At 42.5% G+C, this 18,967-nt stretch overlaps 1 protein-coding gene across 3 annotated transcripts in view; it reads right to left on the bottom strand.

Annotated features, from left to right (window-relative positions):
* The window catches only part of ST8SIA6 (ST8 alpha-N-acetyl-neuraminide alpha-2,8-sialyltransferase 6), a 62,906-nt gene extending 45,024 nt beyond the window's left edge, over positions 1–17,882 (bottom strand). Inside the window, exon 1 of one of the 3 annotated variants that reach the window (XM_063150488.1) lies at positions 17,849–17,882. In XM_063150488.1, the coding sequence (XP_063006558.1) occupies positions 17,849–17,856 (8 nt within the window). In that variant the 5' untranslated portion in view covers positions 17,857–17,882. Of the gene's footprint in view, positions 1–179; positions 400–17,848 lie in introns of those variants that run through there. The other 2 variants (XM_063150481.1, XM_063150494.1) reach the window with 2 other exon arrangements.
* Positions 17,883–18,967: the final 1,085 nt, after the last annotated feature.

Below are 18,967 nucleotides of genomic sequence, written 5' to 3'. Positions count from 1 at the left end.
ACCAGTGATTGAACATCACCCGGCGAGAGCGGCGCCGCTCTCCTGCCCACGACCCGCGCCGAGCTCAGACCGAGCCGAGGGCACCGCCAGGCTCCGCCGCGCCCCGCGGAGCTCGTCCCGCTCCTCCCGCCCTCCCCAGCCGGCTCCGGACCGCGGGCGAGGCCGCCCGGCCGCCCTACCTGGCGCGGAGGGGCTGCTGGCCGCCCAGGCGCAGGAGGCAGCCTCCCAGCAGCAGGCTGCCCAGCGCCGCGGCCAAGGCGATGACAGCCCGCATGGTGCGCTCGGCAGCGGCGCCCGTCACAGCTACGGCCCCATAGTATTTAAGGGAGGCTGCGGGGAGGGGGAGGCGGCCATGGCAGCCACAGGGTCTTTGCGCTCCGCCCCTCGCCCGCAGCCCTGCGCCGCCGCCGCCATCGGCCCCCCCCACTCCCGCCGCGGCCGCCGCGCGGGCCCGGCCCGCCGGTGCTGGTGGGGAGCGGCCGGGCTCGGCCGGCGTGAGGGCGGCACCCGGGCGGTCTTTGCTAGCGGCCTGTGCCGGCCACCGCTCGGGGCGCTTCCCGCAGCGCTTCCGTGTCGAGGGCGGCGGAGCGAGGGAGTCGAAACTGCCCAAACTTTAATGGGGGAGAGGGGCGCCCTGCGGGACGGCGGCGGGAGCAGGGTGCGGGGCTTGCCCGGCGAGGGCAGGCAGCCCTGCCCCGTGGCTGGCGTATTGAAGCCGCTGCTGCTTCAATAGCTCTTTCTCTGAATTAAAAAGTAATAGTCAATGTGTCCTGTGTTTTGTCTCATAAAAGGTATGTTATAAAACTATTTATATTATAGATAGAAATGACCCCACGTGGAACACTGTGCGTGTGCGGCTCGGGGCCCCCCAGCATAAGAAGGCTGTGACCCTGTTCAGAGGAGAGCCATGAACCTGATCTGAGGGATGGAACCCCTCTGCTGTGGAGACAGCCTGAGAGCTGGGCTGCTTCAGCCTGGAGAAGGCTCTGGGGGCACCTCATTACAGCTTTCTGTAGGAGGCCCACAAGAAAGCTAGGGAGGGACTTTTTAACAAGAGCATGTAGTGATAGGACAAGCAGGAGGGCTTTAAACTGAAAGAAGACAGGTTTAGATGGAATATTAGGGAGATATTCGTTATTGTGAGCATGATGAGGCACTAGAACAGATTGCCCAGAGAAGCTGTAGATCCCAAATCCCTGGAAGTGTTCAAGGCCAGCTTGGATTAACCTGACCTAGTGGAAGGTGTCCCTGCTTATGGCAAGGGGTGGTTGGAACTAGATGATCTGTAAGGTTCTACCCAAAACATTCTATGTGTTTATCATTTGGAGTGGTTTTGGTAAAGAAATGCTTCTGTAGTAAGCTTGTGTCTTTCTACGTGATGGTGCATTCAGTGTTGCTTTCACAAACCATTGGTATGAGAAACCTAGTAAGGTGACAAGGTGCCAATAATTAGGTCCCCCGTTATTAAAAGTGGGTCGAAGAGATGCTGTGACTTACAGCAGCCTTTCAATTGTGAGCTGACACCTTGTTTTTGTGGATTCTTCCCTATCCTTCATGTTTTCTGTATCTGTGAGCATTTCCTTAAGCCTTGGAGCTGCTGCTCATCAAACAATGGCTAGAAAGTCTCTAAGTAAGAGCTCTGCTGCTCTATATCAATGAAGTAACACAGACTTGATATTGTGAGTGGTTAGATATAACAATAGGAAGCAGCAAGCCTCTAGGAAGTGCACCAGAGGAACAGCATAGCACCGTCTGTGACTGTGATGGAGTATACAGGGAAACATCTAATGATGTTTTTGGGGCATTTGTTCGCTTGCTGGTGAGCAGGGCTGTGGGTGCTGGTGGGAGCGAGCTAGAAGCAGTTGGCTGGTGTCCCAAGGGGTTGCAGGTATCTGACTGGCTCAATGCACAGTCCCCCGGGAGCACAGCTCAGTTGTCTTCTTGGCTTTGAGATACTTAATTGTAATAGCAAAGCAAAGCCAGTGTGAAGACTTGTGAAGTACTGAAGAAGTTTGCTGTTTCAAGATTGTTGTGAATCTCTAAACAGCAAACTTCTGAATTGTTGTGATTTAATGTAAATGTCTGGACCATGAAGATGATTCATCACCACTTCCCAAAAGCTTGCTTTGGGCCTATCCTATAAAACCAGTTGACACTGTATACAATAAGTAGGGGGCCAACTGTCAAGCTTTTCAAGGTATGTGTGTACTGATCAACAGATATTAGAAATATCAATCCCCCACCACCTCTGTAAAACATGAAGGCTCCTGCTTATGTTAGTGGATATCATCAGCTATTTTGTAATACCCATTAAATACCCTATGTAAAACAATAAGTCTTTCATCTTAAAAGCCTAGTGGTATTCAATTCCAGCTCTGAATCAAAGACAACTAAAAATTACAGTCCAGAAAAAGATTTGGCTTTTGCCCTCACTGTTATTTCCTTCTGCAATACAGTTTTCCTGGGAGTCCTGAGGTATCACTGTCAGCTAATCCATGGGAAATTTAGTGATGCCAGTGAGGACATAATATTTCAAGTTAGAGGTCTGCTGCCAAGGCCAGTCTGTAGTACAGTAAAGATTTCTTTTTCCGAGATCAGAAGGTTAATCTTTGTGTCATATTAAAGTTCTTGCAAAGAAAATGGGAAGATTATAAACTAATGTGTTTAGATTAGACTTGGCATTTGGTGCTTGTTGTTTACTAACAAGTTTACAAACAGGTATTGATTGATTGTCACAGTATCTTTAGATGTTACCAGCCCTAATTTCCTGGCACAGCAGCTTAGTAGAAAGGTTAAGTGACCTTACTAAATGGTGAGATAAGAATCAATGGTGAATCAGAATTCAAATTTAGGAATATTGGATTCAAAAGACCAAGTTTCTCTTGTGTGGTGTTGCCATATCAGAAGTGATGGTGTCAGGTAATGTAATGGAGAGGGTCAAAATGATAAAGGTACAGGTGCCAAAGATACCACACAGGAAAAGACAGAGACTTAACAGTGTATGTAGAGTCTGTGTCCCATCTCATCATCCTCCTCACAGCTGGAAGCAGGTGCATTTTGGCAGCATCCCCCATCCTCTGATTCCCATTAGCTTCTGAAGTCAGCAGGAATTGATAATTGCTGGCTTGCACAGAAGGAAGAGATCGCTAATCAGCCAGGTGGTATCATCATGACTTTGTTACTGAGCTCCTACAGCCCTGCTTAGCTGCTAATTTGGAAAAGCAAAGTGCAGCCTTGGTTATCATCCATGAAAGGCTTCTGTCCCCCAGGTCAGCAGGATTGCATCTCGAAAGGAATCTGGTGGAGGGGCCTGTAGGGCTGCTGGTCACATGGAGCCAGCTTAGCCTTCTTATTTCCAGCAGCTAAATCATATTAAGAAGCAATTAATGTTCATTAAATGCTTTTCTAGTGCTGCCTTCTCATCTAAGCAATGGCTGTCATAGGGATATTAGTTATTGCAAATAGGAGGAGAAATGACTGTTACAATTAACAAGAAGAGAAAGGTACTAAAAGATGTTCAGTGAAACTGGAGTCCCATGTTCTGGGGAAGTATGAGAGGCCCCAGAGTGAGGTATTGGTGCGAGACAACTATTTTGGTATTTTTAGCACACTCACAATATGATTTTAGCAAAAAGAAACTTGCAGCAAATTCACAAAACAGACATATGTGTTTCAAACTGGGAAAAAAGTCATTGGTTCATTGCATTTCACAACTTCATTTATTTCCACCCACGGTTTTGGGCAACATGGTTTTACATAATGATAAACTGTGAGAACTAAGGTGCCGTCTTGCCAGACTCCAGGACATCAAAAGGCCCCAATCATTCCACTAAAGGAAAATCACAAAAAGCAATGCATTCCTGTTCCCCCTTAAAATAAAAAAAAGTCCAAACTAAATAATCACCTTGTGTGGCTGTTGCTGCTATGCTTTTTATCTTGCCTTAATGTCTTTTTCACTAATTTTTCCCTAATTTTTTCTCTCCTTTTTTTGTGTCCTGTAACTTAAAAATTAGTCTTTATTAAAATAATAATTAATAACTAAATTCAGCCAGCAAACAGTCCGTTGGGATCAACCTAAAGCCAGCTAAATTATTAGGTGTTTAAAAGCAGTTACATCTACCATCACTTTGAGATGTTCATCAAATGTGCCAGTGATGACTCATCCAGTCAAGCACCATTCACTCTTTGGAGAAGGTCAAGGTGAAAAAAAATCAGGGCACCTGGGGAAATCTTCAGGACTCTGAGTGTCTCATAAGATGTCATTCTTACAGAATCATAGAATATTCTGAGTTGGAAGGGACAGACAAGGATCATTGAGTCCAACTCTTAAGTGAATGACCTGTATGGGGACTGAGCCCATGACCTGGTATTATTAGCTCCCTCTTCTAACCAACAGCACGACTTGCTTCTTGTGCACAAAATTAATGATTTTTCACTGTTGTAAGCTATGTTTTTATATCCATCAGAGTGAGATATTGTGTACACTTCACCAGATTCCTTTATTTAGTTTAACTGAGTAACAAGTTTCTTCTCTTTAGCAGTGATGACCCAGCCTGACGGCAGATAAATACTCATGGCCAAAAATGCATCTTGTAGCATAAGCAGACTTGAGGCCGGTAACTACTGAAAATGAGTGCTCTACTGCCAGCCTCTGTGTGAGCCTTCATCCCATTAAGGGCACTGCAGGCATGTGCCCATGGCTGTGGTTCAGTCCGGTGTGTATGCTTTTCTAAAGGAAGCTGATGGGCCAGTCTGACTTACAATGAGGTACAAAGGAGGATTTTAATTCAGAAACCTAAAAACTTGCAAGTTGTTAAACTGAAGGGAGATAATTTTTTTCTCATTCTCTTTTCTTCCTCAAGGCTCTCTGCACGACATCTTAACATGACACTTTGCAAAAGGCCATACTGGGTCAGACTAGAACAGTGTGTTCTTCAGGCAGTGCCCAGCAGCACAATCCCAGAAGAACTGTGCAGTGATCCATCCCTAGGACCCTTTCTCAGCTTCCAGCAATCAATGGCTCAGGGAATTTCTGAACTAGAGCTAGCTGTGTGTTTAGTTGCCTTTCATGGATTTTTCTTCCATAATTATGTCTAATTGCTTTTTGAAACCATGTAAACTTCTGGCATCAACAGTAGCTTGTGCCAATGATTTCCATCCAAGATGAATCCTTCCATTACAATTAGCCCAGGAACAATTTGCATGTCTCTGTTGTTATTTGGAACTCTGATCTCCTTCGCTGAAGGAGATGATGTGCTAAGTATTCTTTTGCAAAGAATTTTACTACAGTTGCACAAAACAGCGCTGCTGTTAATACAAATTCACAGCATCCATTGCTAGAATTCAGTGGGAGTTATTACAGAGCATACTGTGAATGCAAATTAAAAATAATGCACAATACTCAACCAAATCCTAATGGACCAATGGCACAATGTCAAATACATCAGGAGCAAAGACTTCTAATACAATTATTAAAACCCCAAGCAAACAAACAAAGCAAGTAAATTAGCCCTGACAAAAAATGTTGGAGCAACATTTACTTGTCATAGATCAGCATGCAGAGTGACTGTACAGCTCCCAGAGGCTTTTAAAATGCCTGCATGGCTGAAGGGGGAATAAGCCCCAGGGATGTCATATAATGGAAGGGCTCCCATTGGGCTCTGTGGTCAATGGTTAAGGTAATTAAGTCAAACTAAACATTTCTTTCCATCACTGAATGTGACGCAGTCTGTCCAGCTGCCCATCTGTAGAAAAATCCTATTTGGGATCACGTGTTTGTTGAAGTGTGCATATAAAATACACAGTGATTGAAATTAGAGGCCATAGTGGAGTCCAGAATCATCCTTTATGATACCAGTGATGGGGTGTGATTGTCACTCAGCATCATTTATGTTTATGAAAAATCAGAGCAACAATTCAGGAAAAAAATGCATGATATGAATAAATAGCAGGAATCATTTGGAAGAAGGAAAAAAAAGGCAGGTGTATGAAGGACTAATCTTGGGATGGGAAGATTATCCACTAAGTTTCATCCAGGAGGGTGGCCAAACTGATCAGCTCCAAATGTCTTTTTGGGATCACAGTGCACTGGAAAAGCTGGAGCACTTTTTCTCTTTCTTTTTTTAAATTTTTTTTTATTTTTTTGAAACATTCCTTTGTTTCGTTTGTTGAAATTCATGGAGTACAATAAATGGAAAAATAAGCAATAATCCTATGCCAAAGTATGAGGACTGACTACTTCATTGCTATGGAAGAACACCACGGAAGTGGTACAGAGCACCATGAACTCATGGTTTTGAGGGGTTTGGAGGAAGAAAGACAGGACCTCTGTCTTTAAACTGGGAAAAAGCCATTAACCTCATCAAACAGAGTTAAAAATATAACTGCCCAGATTGTAGCCTAAACATATTCTTACATAATAGTGATTTTCACAGTCTCTTCTGCAGTAAAAATTGTTGTATGCTCCATAGAAACATAGCAGCTGAAAATCCTAGATTTTCCTTCTTCTATCATCAGGTACTTCTCAGGGTGTTTGCAGTGGTGAAGTTAATGCTGATAAGCCTGTGATACAAGGCGGGGTGCCAGAGGGGTGCAGGTGAGGGATGTGGGTGTTCACAGCGGGATCAGCCAGACGGGGCTTGTGGCTGGGATCTCCTCTCCACTTTGCTGTGGAGAGGAGATCACCTGGAGGAGAAACCATAATTCATGGAGCTGTGTAGGAAAGTAACTGTGAGGGTGCTTGAGAGTGAGGGTTTGACAAGGTCCCTTAGCTCAGATGCAGCTTTAAGCACATGTTAACCTGGGGCCAGACTTGAGCTTCTGGTGAGACACCTGCCAGAGTGCTCTGAATGCTCAGTGTGTCTCTGAAGTGAAACATCAGTGTTTACACGGTGCAGGGGGCATATCTGTGCAGTGATGAGGAAAATCAAGACAGTCATGGATCCTTCAGCACATCTTGGGAAGAGAAATAATATAGGAAAATAAGCCATAAAAAAGAATCTGCCTCTTAGCCTTAGGGTGGCTTCCTGTTTCAGAATCATCAGTGAAAGCAAGGGGGGAAAAACTCTACGTGGTTCTTTATTTCTGTTTACCTAGTAACATCTTGAGCCGTTTATAAACTGGAACTGAAAGCCTTTACCTCCAAACAGAAATAAATCCAGGTTACTTTAAGAGCTAGCAAGATATAGAGAAATTTGGGAATGCTTGCTGTAAACCAGAGTTGTCTCAGATGTCTTTTTTTCCCCATTCTGAAGTAATTATCTTTCTGAATTATGTTGGTTGTAGACCAGAGTCCAAAATGGGCCAAAACATGATGGGATTCATGCCAACATATGAGAGAGCCATCTCAGGCAGTGCATGGCCATTGCTGTCCTGCTGGGGAGAGGACTGGCAGTGGAGCAGCTGGATTGGTGCTGTCCAGCAGCACAGCCCCTCTCTAACATAGAGAGAAAGTGAGAAACCTTGGCTGTGCCATGGCCAGGGGCATGGAAGGTGGCAGGCAGAGGCCAGGGGAGAGAGTTAGGACATTTTCCTTCTCATGGCAGATCAGCATCAATTGGGCTCTGCTCTCTCCCTCTCTCTCTGTCTCTCTCCTCTAAATATGTAGTGCTAGGTATGGGGCTTCAGTAAATATGCTGATATCCCTTACCTCAGTGACAGGCCTTGCTGATTGTATTGCAATCACTTTCATTAGGCGCTGCAAATATACTGCCATTCCTGCAAAATCTGTCTGCTGGGTAAGCCAGAATCCCTCCTATGGTTCTCAGATAGTCACTTATCTATTTCTCTCTCTCTCAATTACTGTACTTCCAGAGAGAGCACATTTTAGTTTGTTATATCCAGTGCCTTTGATGGCCTGGCAGAAAAATAATTAAGATCTAGCAGAGGGGAAAACCAAATGTAGCTTGGGAAGAGTGAGTGTCATCTGAACAGAAGGGATCAATAACAGCTCTTATGTTTAGCATTACTTTCAGAACAGGCATTTAGTACCTAGCTTCCAGGTAAGACTTTCTGCAGCATATTGTCAGTTTCTTCTTACAGATTGACCAACCTCATTTTTAACCTTGAAAGCTTTAACACCATACCACTTATCTGGACATCCCCTACAGTAAATGAGTCCATCTAAACAGACTAAGTTTATAAATACATGGTTTGCATACACCATTTCTGAGTCTTCTATGCTGAACAGTCTTGGCATCACCAGTAGATCTGAAGAACTGTAAAAATGTATGAGTGTTTGGGAAGAGGACCCAAAAGGAGCAAGGAAAGGAGGATGGAGGCTGCAGGACAGTGAAGAGGTGCATGGGGAGCATAGGGGCTCAGTGTGGGGGACAGGATAGCGTGTGAAGTGTGCAGAGCCTGAGCACTAAGGGCAGAGGGAAGGGAGGATGAAGCTGAGAGGAATGCTGATGCTTAAAGTACCATTATCATGTGCTGGGAGATGTGCATTTTAAATACCAGCATTTAAAATCCTTCGCCTTTAATGTTGTGTTTGCATATTGCATGAGTATGTATTTGACCGAATAGCTGAGTGTATGTAAAAGTCAATTCTAAAGCAAGGAATCATCACTTGGAACCTGCAGCTGGAGAAAATTTATTCAGCTCCCCAGATGCACTCAGGCTCAGCTTGGCTGTCCTCAAGAGCAAACTGAGAATTTAACAAGTAAGCAATATGTGAAATTTTTTTGATAACTGTTGGGAAGATCATGAAAAACTGAATGAGTCCCCTGGTGACAGCTGACCAGAGAGTAACACAGAGAGCAGCAAGCAGATACAACAACACTTCCCTGAACTGCTCCAAACCACATTACTTGGATCTTCAAGGAGAGATAGTGCTTCAGCCTTTGCACCACCTTTTCCCATCTTGTGTGATTCAGTCCTCAGTAATGCGGAATAATTTCCCTTCTTGGGGAAAAAAAACCCCAACAACCAACAATCTTTTCACCATGGATGAGATTGAGACCACAAATTCAGCCCACATTGAAGGAGTTGGAACTAGGTCCCTTTCTCAACAACAGGGAACCAGATTTTCAGCCCTGAATTGCATGTTTGCATTTCTGAGGCACGTTAACATCTAGCTGAGGATGATGTGCAGGGGCAGGTATCTGAAAGATCTGCTGCACAGGATATTTGCATGTAGCCTACTGAGCCCTGTAAGACAGGAACCAGTCATGGGGCCCATTTCCTGTCTGGCCCAGTGATGCGTGTCAAGATCTGAAGCAAGATGATCTCTGAAAATTAAAGGGTGCCAAGAAATTCAAAATTGTGACATATTGATTTCTTTGTTCAGACACCATATAATTCATAAAGCTGCAACACAGCACCATTACTCAATATTTGGTCTTCAATGACCGGCCCAATTATAAATACTGTTCCTACAATTTACTGACTTTTACATTTATTAGGCATGTATTTTATCTAGACTTATAAACAGACCATTTTTAACAAACACAAAAATATTTCAGGCTAAACAAAAGCAAGGACGCATTACTACGTAAGTGCACTTCCAATGCATGATGAGAAGGCATTGCCAGATGTTCTGTAGGAAACTGGGGACAGAGGTGTGGGCCAGGGAGATGTGAGCAGAGCAGGGAGAATAGCATTGGTAGAGCACCAGTAGGAACCCAGGCCCTGAGTACAGGTTGGCTGAGGTCCTGGGCTGCCTGAGACATGAGTGGCATTGCTTTGAGCTGCACACTCATTTTCCACACACAAAGCATCAAAGCATTTTCCACAAACTGCAGCAGCTGTGTGAGGGGACAGCAGGGAAGGAAGAAGTGTTTTCCCCAGGCTCTGGGTGAAGGGACTCTGAAGGAGCTCTGTGGTGGGCACATGAAGATCAGATCTCTCCTGAGTTTTTTTCCTGGTTGTAGCAAACGGGCATTATTTTCTGTAGATTATAGCATGTGTACTCCTGTGTTCAGGTAACATAACAGAAAAAGTGACAGAGCTCCCCCTCTGACCTTTGACTGTACTGATCTATTCTGTAATCCAAATGGTAAAATAGTATAACATTTGGAAATTTGGATTAGATTCCTGAGTCCATAGGTTGTTACTTTTATTTCAGTAAAGAGAACATTTTTAGGAAATTAGGTAAGTTATGAAATATAAACTTACCTTGCCATTCACAATTTTTTTAAAGTAGCCTATAGATACTGTGTTTACCTAGACAGGAAGCAAAATGAATAAATTATGTACAAACAAGCTGGTTTTGCCAGTTATAGATACAAACTTTGTACAGGCTTCTGGTTTTAAAAGGAAGCTGAAGTGATACATTTTGCATTGAAAGTATCAACCTCATTATATCTATTTATGTAAAAGATCTTTAAAAAACAAAGATGCAAAATTTTACTTTTATAGGACACAGATGGCACATCATGGTTGGGTTTCATATTATCAGATAGAGTCATATGAAATATATACATCCATATCTGAACCGTTCACCCTGGTTCCATTTATACTTAAATGAAAGACACTCATTTCTGGAGAGAAATTTATCTCATCCAAAAGTGAACATTTTAAGCTGATATTTGTTATCATGTGTGTAAAAAACCCAGAGACACTGTATTAGCTAAGAATGAGTAAAGCCATCTGAGAAATATTTAGGGGAATCAAAAGCATTCATGTCCTCATCTAAAAACACGGATTTTTTCATGTATTCAGACATTATTTTATGAGGTGAAAGCAATCTTTTAAATGAGTATTACTTAAATAGCCTGGCATACAGCTTCTACTAGAGATACATGGCTGAATCAAGTCACATTTGACATGGACTAAGTTTGATAGATATAGGGTTTAATTACACTTGCATGTTTAATTATGTGGGAAAAATAATTTGGAGACTTGGTATAATGCATGTTCCAATGCGACCAACTTCCTGAAAGGTGGTTGTGGTCAGGTGGGAGTTGCTCTGTTTCTCCAGGCAGCAACTGGCAGAATGAGAGGACACAGTCTTAAGCTGTGCCAAGGGAAATATGGGTTGGATATTAGGAAAAAAGTTTTTTACAGAAAGAGTGACCAAGTACTGGAATGGCCTGCCTGGGGAGGTGGTGGAGTCATCATCCCTGGATGTGTTTAAAAAAAGACTGGATGTGGCACTTGGAGCCATGGTTTAGTTGAGGTGTTAGGGCTGGGTTGGACTTGATGATCTTGAAGGTCTCTTCTAACCTAGTGATTCTGTGATTCTGTGATGTTCTCATGGCCTTATTGACATGAGTTATCTTATCCATGGACACATTGCTATATTCACACTATCTACTTCAATTTCTTCTGAATTTAGAGCCAAAATTAACCTTTGTTCTTTTCATGTAGAAGATGTCTGCCACACTCACCTTATAGAAGGTGGAATTTTTCAAGCACTTACCACGGAAATTAAAGGTGGTTTTGCTGTTAAATTCCCCAGAGAGCAGAATTAATTGGTAGGAACTACACAGAAATCCTGCATCCACCAAAATAAATAACTCATCTATCATCTGAAGGGCTCTGGTACCCAGGCTGGATGGCAATGCTGTGCAGAGCGCTACCAGGGTTGGGGCTCATGCTGTTCATATTGAGAAAGTCACAAAGTGTGCACTTGCTTTGGGAATTCAACTATCAAAAGTCCTATCTTCTCAAATTTATAAGAGACTTCAAAAGAATATCGGGTTGATTTTTTAATTTGCATTCATGAGAAAAACAATAATTGACAAAAATCTAGGTTCAAGTCAGTGAACCATGGGATCATTTAAGCTGGAAGACCTCTAAGATCATAGAGTCCAACTCTTAACCCAGCACTGCCAAGTCTATCACCAAACCATGTCCCTCACTTACGTGTCTCTACAGCTTATATTCTGTCAGGCTGAGCATGCTTCTTCAAGAAAAGCAGCTGCCACAGGATTTAATGTACTACTGAGCCATAAATGTGCCAGGTGAATGGGCCTGGGCACAAAGAATCCTGAGAGCCTCAAAACATGGTGAGTACAGACACAGCCCAGCTGTGCAGGAGGCCTTTCTGGGCAGCAGTACAGCTGGAGTATCTTAGTGAACAAAGAGAAGCTAAACCCCTTAAAAAAAGAAAGGGTTGGCAAGAGTGTTAAAAAAGATCTTAATCTGTAAAAAAAATCTGCAAGAAAGAAAAAAAAAAGACTCACGCTCCAGTTCCTGACTTCCTGGAAAATTACAGTAAAATTAAAATAGAGCAATAAATCTGCTCCTAAACATCTCCTGTGAACATGGTCTAAGAAATTTTGTCTGTTGCTTTTAAGTCATTGTATGGAATTGCAGAAGTTGAAATATCAAAGGAATTTCCATCATGCAAAACATCCTGCTATTCAATAAAAAGCTATTCTAGCTTTGTAAATTCCTCCTGAAGAAATGACTGTTATGGGGAAGGGAAAGTAGTAGGTAATGTAGATGGTACTGCCCCAGAAGCATAGCGAGTTTGGCTACACAAAGAACTTGTTTTATGATTATTCAGCTATTGCCTTTTCTCAAAAATATTTACTGAGGTGTCCTGTTAGTTTGAAATAATAGTTTTCATAGGATTTCTTCAATGAATCTGCTATTCTTAATTTGACCCAAACAGACATTCTTTGAGTAGCTGTTTCATACTATAGCCTAACTTTATGTAAAAAACTTTAAAATATATATATATATATACATGAGCTGGGATAAGTAATTTGTCCAGGATGTAGCAGTGTATTATACTGCCATGGAATTAAAAAGCAAACAGTTTATTAATGAGTTAGCTTCATTGTAAAGTCTAGATTGGATTAGATTAGATTAGATTAGATTAGATTAGATTAGATTAGATTAGATTAGATGTGGTTGCCTTTCTCTGGCCAGGATTAAAATGTTTTCAAAATCACTTTGAAGATCAGGAAAATATTCTCAGGACAAAATCTCAAAAAACTGAAGTATACCTGTGATTTAATTAGGCATCTTGAGTCATTTAGCATTTCCCTCACTGCTTAGTCACTGGAGTCATGAGATTCTGAAAAGACAAGCTTTTCCTTTAAAAACTAAATTAATAGTCCGAAAAATTGCTGAGGAGAAAAAAAAATTAGAAAGAAAGCTCCTCAGTGCTAAAGAAACCAAAATAAAAAAAGGGTTTTGGAAGAACTGCTGGGTTCCTATGAAGGATTTTTAAAACAGTGTTTGATAATATCAGCCATTACTAACCTACTAATGTGGAAAAGAGACTGTATAGGTCACAGGGAAAATTTTTAAAACCATTATGCACCTCTTGGTCCTTAGAAGAAAGTCCCAAACAATTAATGATCAGGCAGAAGAGCTGCAGCCTCTGTTGGAGCACAGTCCAGAGCCTGCTCCATCCCAGCGCAGCGGCGCACGGGACAGATTGCTCCCGTCTGGCACAGCTGGATCTGCTGCCTCTTCCTGGCCCTCTCTGGCATTCACAGCGCTAACAGCTCAATGGCAACCACCCTCAGTCAGCTTCTATATCAACAGCTCTCTACAGATCTCCCAGCCCTGCTCCGCTCCGGGGCTCGGTGCCAGTGCCGGAGTGTCCTGAAGGCGAGGGAGGGATGCGGGAAGGGGCCCCAGGGCTGATGCACACACTTCCCGTATGGAGTGGCACCGGGTCTTTGACTCCAGAGAGCAGCCTGGGCAACCCCTGAGGCATTTAAGGTCATGACAGCCACTGTGTGTGTTAGGACAGCCTCAATGCCTCTCTCCAGCCATGTCCAAGAGCAAAAAAGCAAAAGGAGAAGGATGCAAACCGTAAGCTTTCCCTTGGTGTAAACCCTCAGCTCTGTGAAATCTCCAAGTCACTGGTTATCTCTAGACTGTCTCGTTAAAAAAAAACTGAGGTTTTTTTCTTCCAATAATTTGTCTCAATTCCTCTTGAACTTCCTTGTTACATGGAATTGAATTTCACAATTTGGTTGGGAATTGTGTGGGGAAAAAAAGGAAATAATTCTGTTATTTGATTTGCATAGGATATCTGATAATTTCACAACTTGATTGTTATCATGTACAAATAGTGACTAACATTTTCTCATGAACCTCATACCAGACATTGATTTAATTAGCCTTGTCTTAATCCTTCTCAGTTTATTAGTTCTTTCCGATTCTTTTACATTTGGAAGCCATTCTCAAAAGGTTTCAAAAAATTTAGGAGCAGAGCTTATGAAAAATCCAGGATCTGTCTTAAGACAGATAATTTGGCATTGTCCTTGGTAATTATTTTGCCATTACCACATGCCATATTTCTAACAAAGTCTTTCTTGCACAAATTCAAAATACAGGAACAACGAACTGGCCATCTTTTACCTGCTGCTGGATCAAATCATTGAAAAATATACAAAATCAGAAAAACAACATTAATGTTTTATAAAGAAAAAAATGTGATACAAGATTGTATCTTTTACCAGCAGTAGGGGGAAAAAAGAAGAAATATTGCTTCTAGATTTTGTAGAAGCCTAATTTGAAGTAACTATTTATAGATGCTGAATATTATGTTAATTTGGCTTCTCCTGACACACAAAAGCTTCCTTTGAGAGCTTTTGTAGTAAAAGAAGGAAGAAAGAGAGGGGCTCTCACAAATAGAGGTATGATAAAAGCTGCTGTCATTATAACAGATCATCAGAAAGAGAGAAAGAAATGCTGAGACACCATTCATCACTTTGAGAAATGCTCACATTTCAGCTCACATTTCACAAACAGCTCCTGGTTAAGTAGGACTAGCTGCATTTTTTATGAAGAGGGATATGTTATCAGAAAAGTGCAATTTTCCTTTTTTGCAGGTTGTTTACAAACTCATCCCAATTTCTGCCAGTGTTATTTGTAAGAATTCACTCAAATACCTCACTCAAAACAGTAAGAATTAATTTCTATTTGAAAATAAATTTTGTTTCCATGAAATGTTTTTGGGTTGGGTTTTTTCAGAAATGGGATGTGAAGTTTTCAACTTCTAGATTGTATGCAAACAGATCATTTAAAATGGGTTATTTTCATTGTGTTGAAGTTATTGATCACATTTTTTTTTTTACTGCATGACTGTAGGCATGAAAACCAAGGTTTTTGACATGGGAAAACAGACCAGAACTAATGAACTATTGACAGTGCATATGAATAATAGATAACAACCAGAAATGAGCTGTCTTTTGTATTATTTCACCTTATTTTTCATTTTGGATAATTTAAAGGGGATATTGGCACCATGGCCACCATCACTGATTGTTTTATCCATAAAAATGCAATTTTTTCAGGAAGAGAAAAAGAAAATCTTTACAAATGAATGTCTGCAAACGCAATATGGTTAGGGCGTAAATGTCATGTTGGAAATTATATGTCCATGGATGCTGCCTTGTGGCCAAGTTCTTTCCACTCTCCTGCAGACAGACATCAGTGGAGTGAGAAAGTCCACTCGCAATGTAGATATCTTCTGGAAATGTGGTGTTGGATTTATTTAAAAATATTAACAAAACACCAGAAATCATTCACTTGGAGATTATTCCAACTCATTTGTATCAAGATGGTTTTCCATCAGTCTGTTCTACAGCCATTAAGCGGACACTAAATCCCAGTCACCCGGGCAGTGTTCAAAGAGAAGCTTCTGTCCTTCTGTCCTCTTGATGGCACAGCAGCACCAGCCCCCCACAGCTGCTCTGGGTGCTGCCTGTGGGCAGGGGGACCAGGCAGGAGCTGGCAGGCCAGGTGCTGGCCAGTGCTAAAAGTCCATCCACCAGCTGCTGGGGGTGGCCTGGGAGCACCCTGGAGGATCTGTCTGGCGTGAGCAGCCACGCAGTGCTGTCCCAGGGAGGTCACAAACCACAGAGGGGCTGACAAGGTATTAAAAATTAGTTGTTTGCGCTCCAAAATCATCAAGCAAGTCACATTTTCTATTTTGTCCACATAGCATGGACACATAAGTTAAGCACTGAGGCTCAGAAGATCTGATGCCTGTGCCGGTGCGGCTGGCCACAGGGGTTCTGCCAGCTTGTGCAGGGATTTTGTTGTGGTATGCACTACAGGATGTTGACTTAACCTCATCCCAGATATTCCTTGAATGAAGCCCACACCATGAAATAACATCTTGGCCTAGGAAATCTGTGTCTTGACCAGATGTAATTAAAGCAGTCTCACCATCTCTTATAATTCTCTCTCCTAACAGTAGTCTGTAGTGAGGCTGGAAACATGTAAAATCAGAAATCTTGTCATTTTTCAGGCCAAGCATAGCAAGTAATCAGTAGCCTAGAAATATCACCATCACACTCATCTCCTTTGAGGTAGCAGCTGATACCAAGACTACAGAATCAAAATTAATCCTTCTGGACATATGGTTAAGTCAACACAATTTCTCATTGCCCAATTCCTCAGGGATAGAGGCAGAGAGCATCCAGACCTCCTGCATCCTATTATTATGGATGTTATTATCATTACTTGCTGAAAAAAAATGTAGACTAAAAAAGGAACACTTCCTTCCTGCTAAAGGACCTACTTTTAAGTTTCATTCTAGCACTGTTCAGGGTAGGGGACAGTGCTATTAAAATGACCTTAATTCTGCTGGGATAATAAATTCATTTATATCCTTCTATGCCACTGTCTTCTATGCCACTGTCTTTCCCACACTAAGTCACTGAGCCACTCTGAATTTTCAGTTGATGCAACCAGATAGAATTCATTTGGAAAAAGCTGACATTTCCAAACGTGCTCAAGTAGGAAATGATTCAGTGGTTCCAAGGAGTAGAGCCAGCTGTAAAAGTCCATTTGCAATATGATACATCTGGAACCCTAAGCCACCCTTTTGTTTTACGAGCTTCTAATCCTGCTATTTTAATGTGTGGTACTTTCCTTTTCCATAGGAGGATTTTGATCCCATGCTGTTTTCTTTTGCATCTGCTGTGAAGAATTTCCAGTGTAGCTGTCTAGGGAAACTCATCACAGGGACAACCAGTGGTCCCTGTCCTCTGCAAACCCCACTGGGTCCCAGTCAGCCCAGGACAGGCTGTTTATGGAGGGTGAAGAGTACATCTAAAGAAATTAGTGACTGACCCTTTGCCATTTCGATGATTAGACTTTGACCTTGGATTCAAAATATTAATTTGCATTTGTCACAAAAGTGGTCACTGAGGTATGCAAGTCGCGCTGGCTCATTTCTAAAAGCCTATTTTGCAGCATATTGAGGTATTGTATGCCCTGGGAGAACAATCAAAAGCTTGTTTTACCTAATAAGGAAACTGCTGAGGCATATGAATTAACCGTCCTGTTTTCCAATACATTTCACACTGATTAATTTTCCAGTTTTATGAAACAAGCTGCAGTTATCTTTGAGTCAGGTTCAGCGAACCAGTGCTTGACTTTAAATAGAAAACTACTGATGTAGCTGGACAGATGTGCACAGGATTTCAAAAGACCAAGGTTCCCATCAACACCAAATGACACCATCCTCCTCAATCTCCCACTTGCTTGCTTCTAGCTGTAGTAACACTGCCTTCCCTTGTAATTGAAGTATATTTTTATGTGATGCTTCCAATATTATCTTGTGAGAACTTGCAGTTCAAGTTTCATAAAAGAAAAAACAAAGTTCAATTTTACTTTTCTAATTCCTTTTCTATAGTTTACAGTTTTTTTCTGAATCAGGTACTTTGTGGTAGAGAAGCTGAAGATGTGTTTGGCCAGCTAGCTGAAGGAACAGCTGAGCTGTTTGCTCCTCAGATGCTTTTGTGTTGCAATTCTGTCCAGGAAGAGTGTTCCACAAAATACCAATATTAAATACTTAGTCTTCTTTCTAACATTAGTGCTGCTAGGCACCACATCCTTAAGAAATTATTTCATGCTTCTAAGGCAGACAGTCAAGTCTTGCTTGTGTTAGGAACAGAATAAACATAAAGCTCATGTCACTTACCTTTTCATGCTCAACTGCCTGGATCTCTGCAGCATTCAGGAGACCACTGGTGTGCTAGAGGATCAAGCTGTTGGCACATTAGGAGGGATGAGAAGGGGTGCCTGTGACATGGCTGCAGGAACCTCACCAGAGAACTTGCACAGTTCCCTTCCATTGCTGTTCCCTGTACCATGGCCTAGGAGCACCACAACTCCCTGTGTAACACTTGAGCCTGCCAGCCATGTCAGAGCCTCACACACACATCCTTTCCAAGGCGGTGACGAAGGGTGCTGAATCCTCACACTGAGACCTCCTGCTCTGTGCGTGTAGAAAGGCTCTGGCATCTACTGACAGCACAGCCAGCAGCCAGGGAAGGATTCCACACGTGGGTTTAAACATTCCTAGCATGAAAGGTGCCATTTGAGTGTCAGTCATCATGTTCACTGTTGGCAGGGGGCTAGGTGACTCATTTTATCAGCAAGGCTATTCCTAGGAAAAGAAAATGTAAGTGCCTTGGAAAGGCAGAAGGGCTCCAAGTACATGAAATCTTATAGTCTTTATAGGAGTGCCCAAAGTATGGCCATTAAGCACCAATGAAATCCTGAGTGATTAATGACCAGAGGAAATAGAAACGGGTTTGTGTTACTGGCTATGCAGCATCACCCCAGGTCCCACAGCAGCATCAGAGGGCTGTGGTGCCAGAGACCAGTGACCAAGGCACAGGTGACCAGTGTTTGCTGGGGTTGTGGGTCTGTGGTATTTTACAAACTGTTAACAGCTGCGTGAGAAATACTTCAACATCCTAAACAGAGAACTCTGGAACAAGCACTGCTTTGTTTCCCATGAGTATTAGCTCATCTCCTAACCAACCTTTTTCCTGCCCGTGGGAATGATTTCCACTCAGGTAATTGTTATATATTGTTAGAGAAATGGAGAGGCTATTACACTCAGGATATGTTTTTAAAGTCTGTCACCCTAACAATCCCCTTTTTGTTTGCTTTGTGGAGTTGTCTCAGGGTACACAAGATGGCTTGCTTTCAGATTAGATTAAACCGGAAGACAGGTTTCTGGGTTGGGTTGTATCTAGTGGGCTCCAGCCACTAATGGCATTAACAGCCTCCTCCATCCCCCTCCATGTCC

This window comes from Melospiza melodia, chromosome 1 (genome assembly GCF_035770615.1).
Source record: "Melospiza melodia melodia isolate bMelMel2 chromosome 1, bMelMel2.pri, whole genome shotgun sequence".
In the NCBI taxonomy this organism is placed as follows: domain Eukaryota; kingdom Metazoa; phylum Chordata; class Aves; order Passeriformes; family Passerellidae; genus Melospiza; species Melospiza melodia.
Note: the sequence above shows the minus strand (reverse complement) of the source record. Positions and strands in the feature narration are given on the sequence as shown.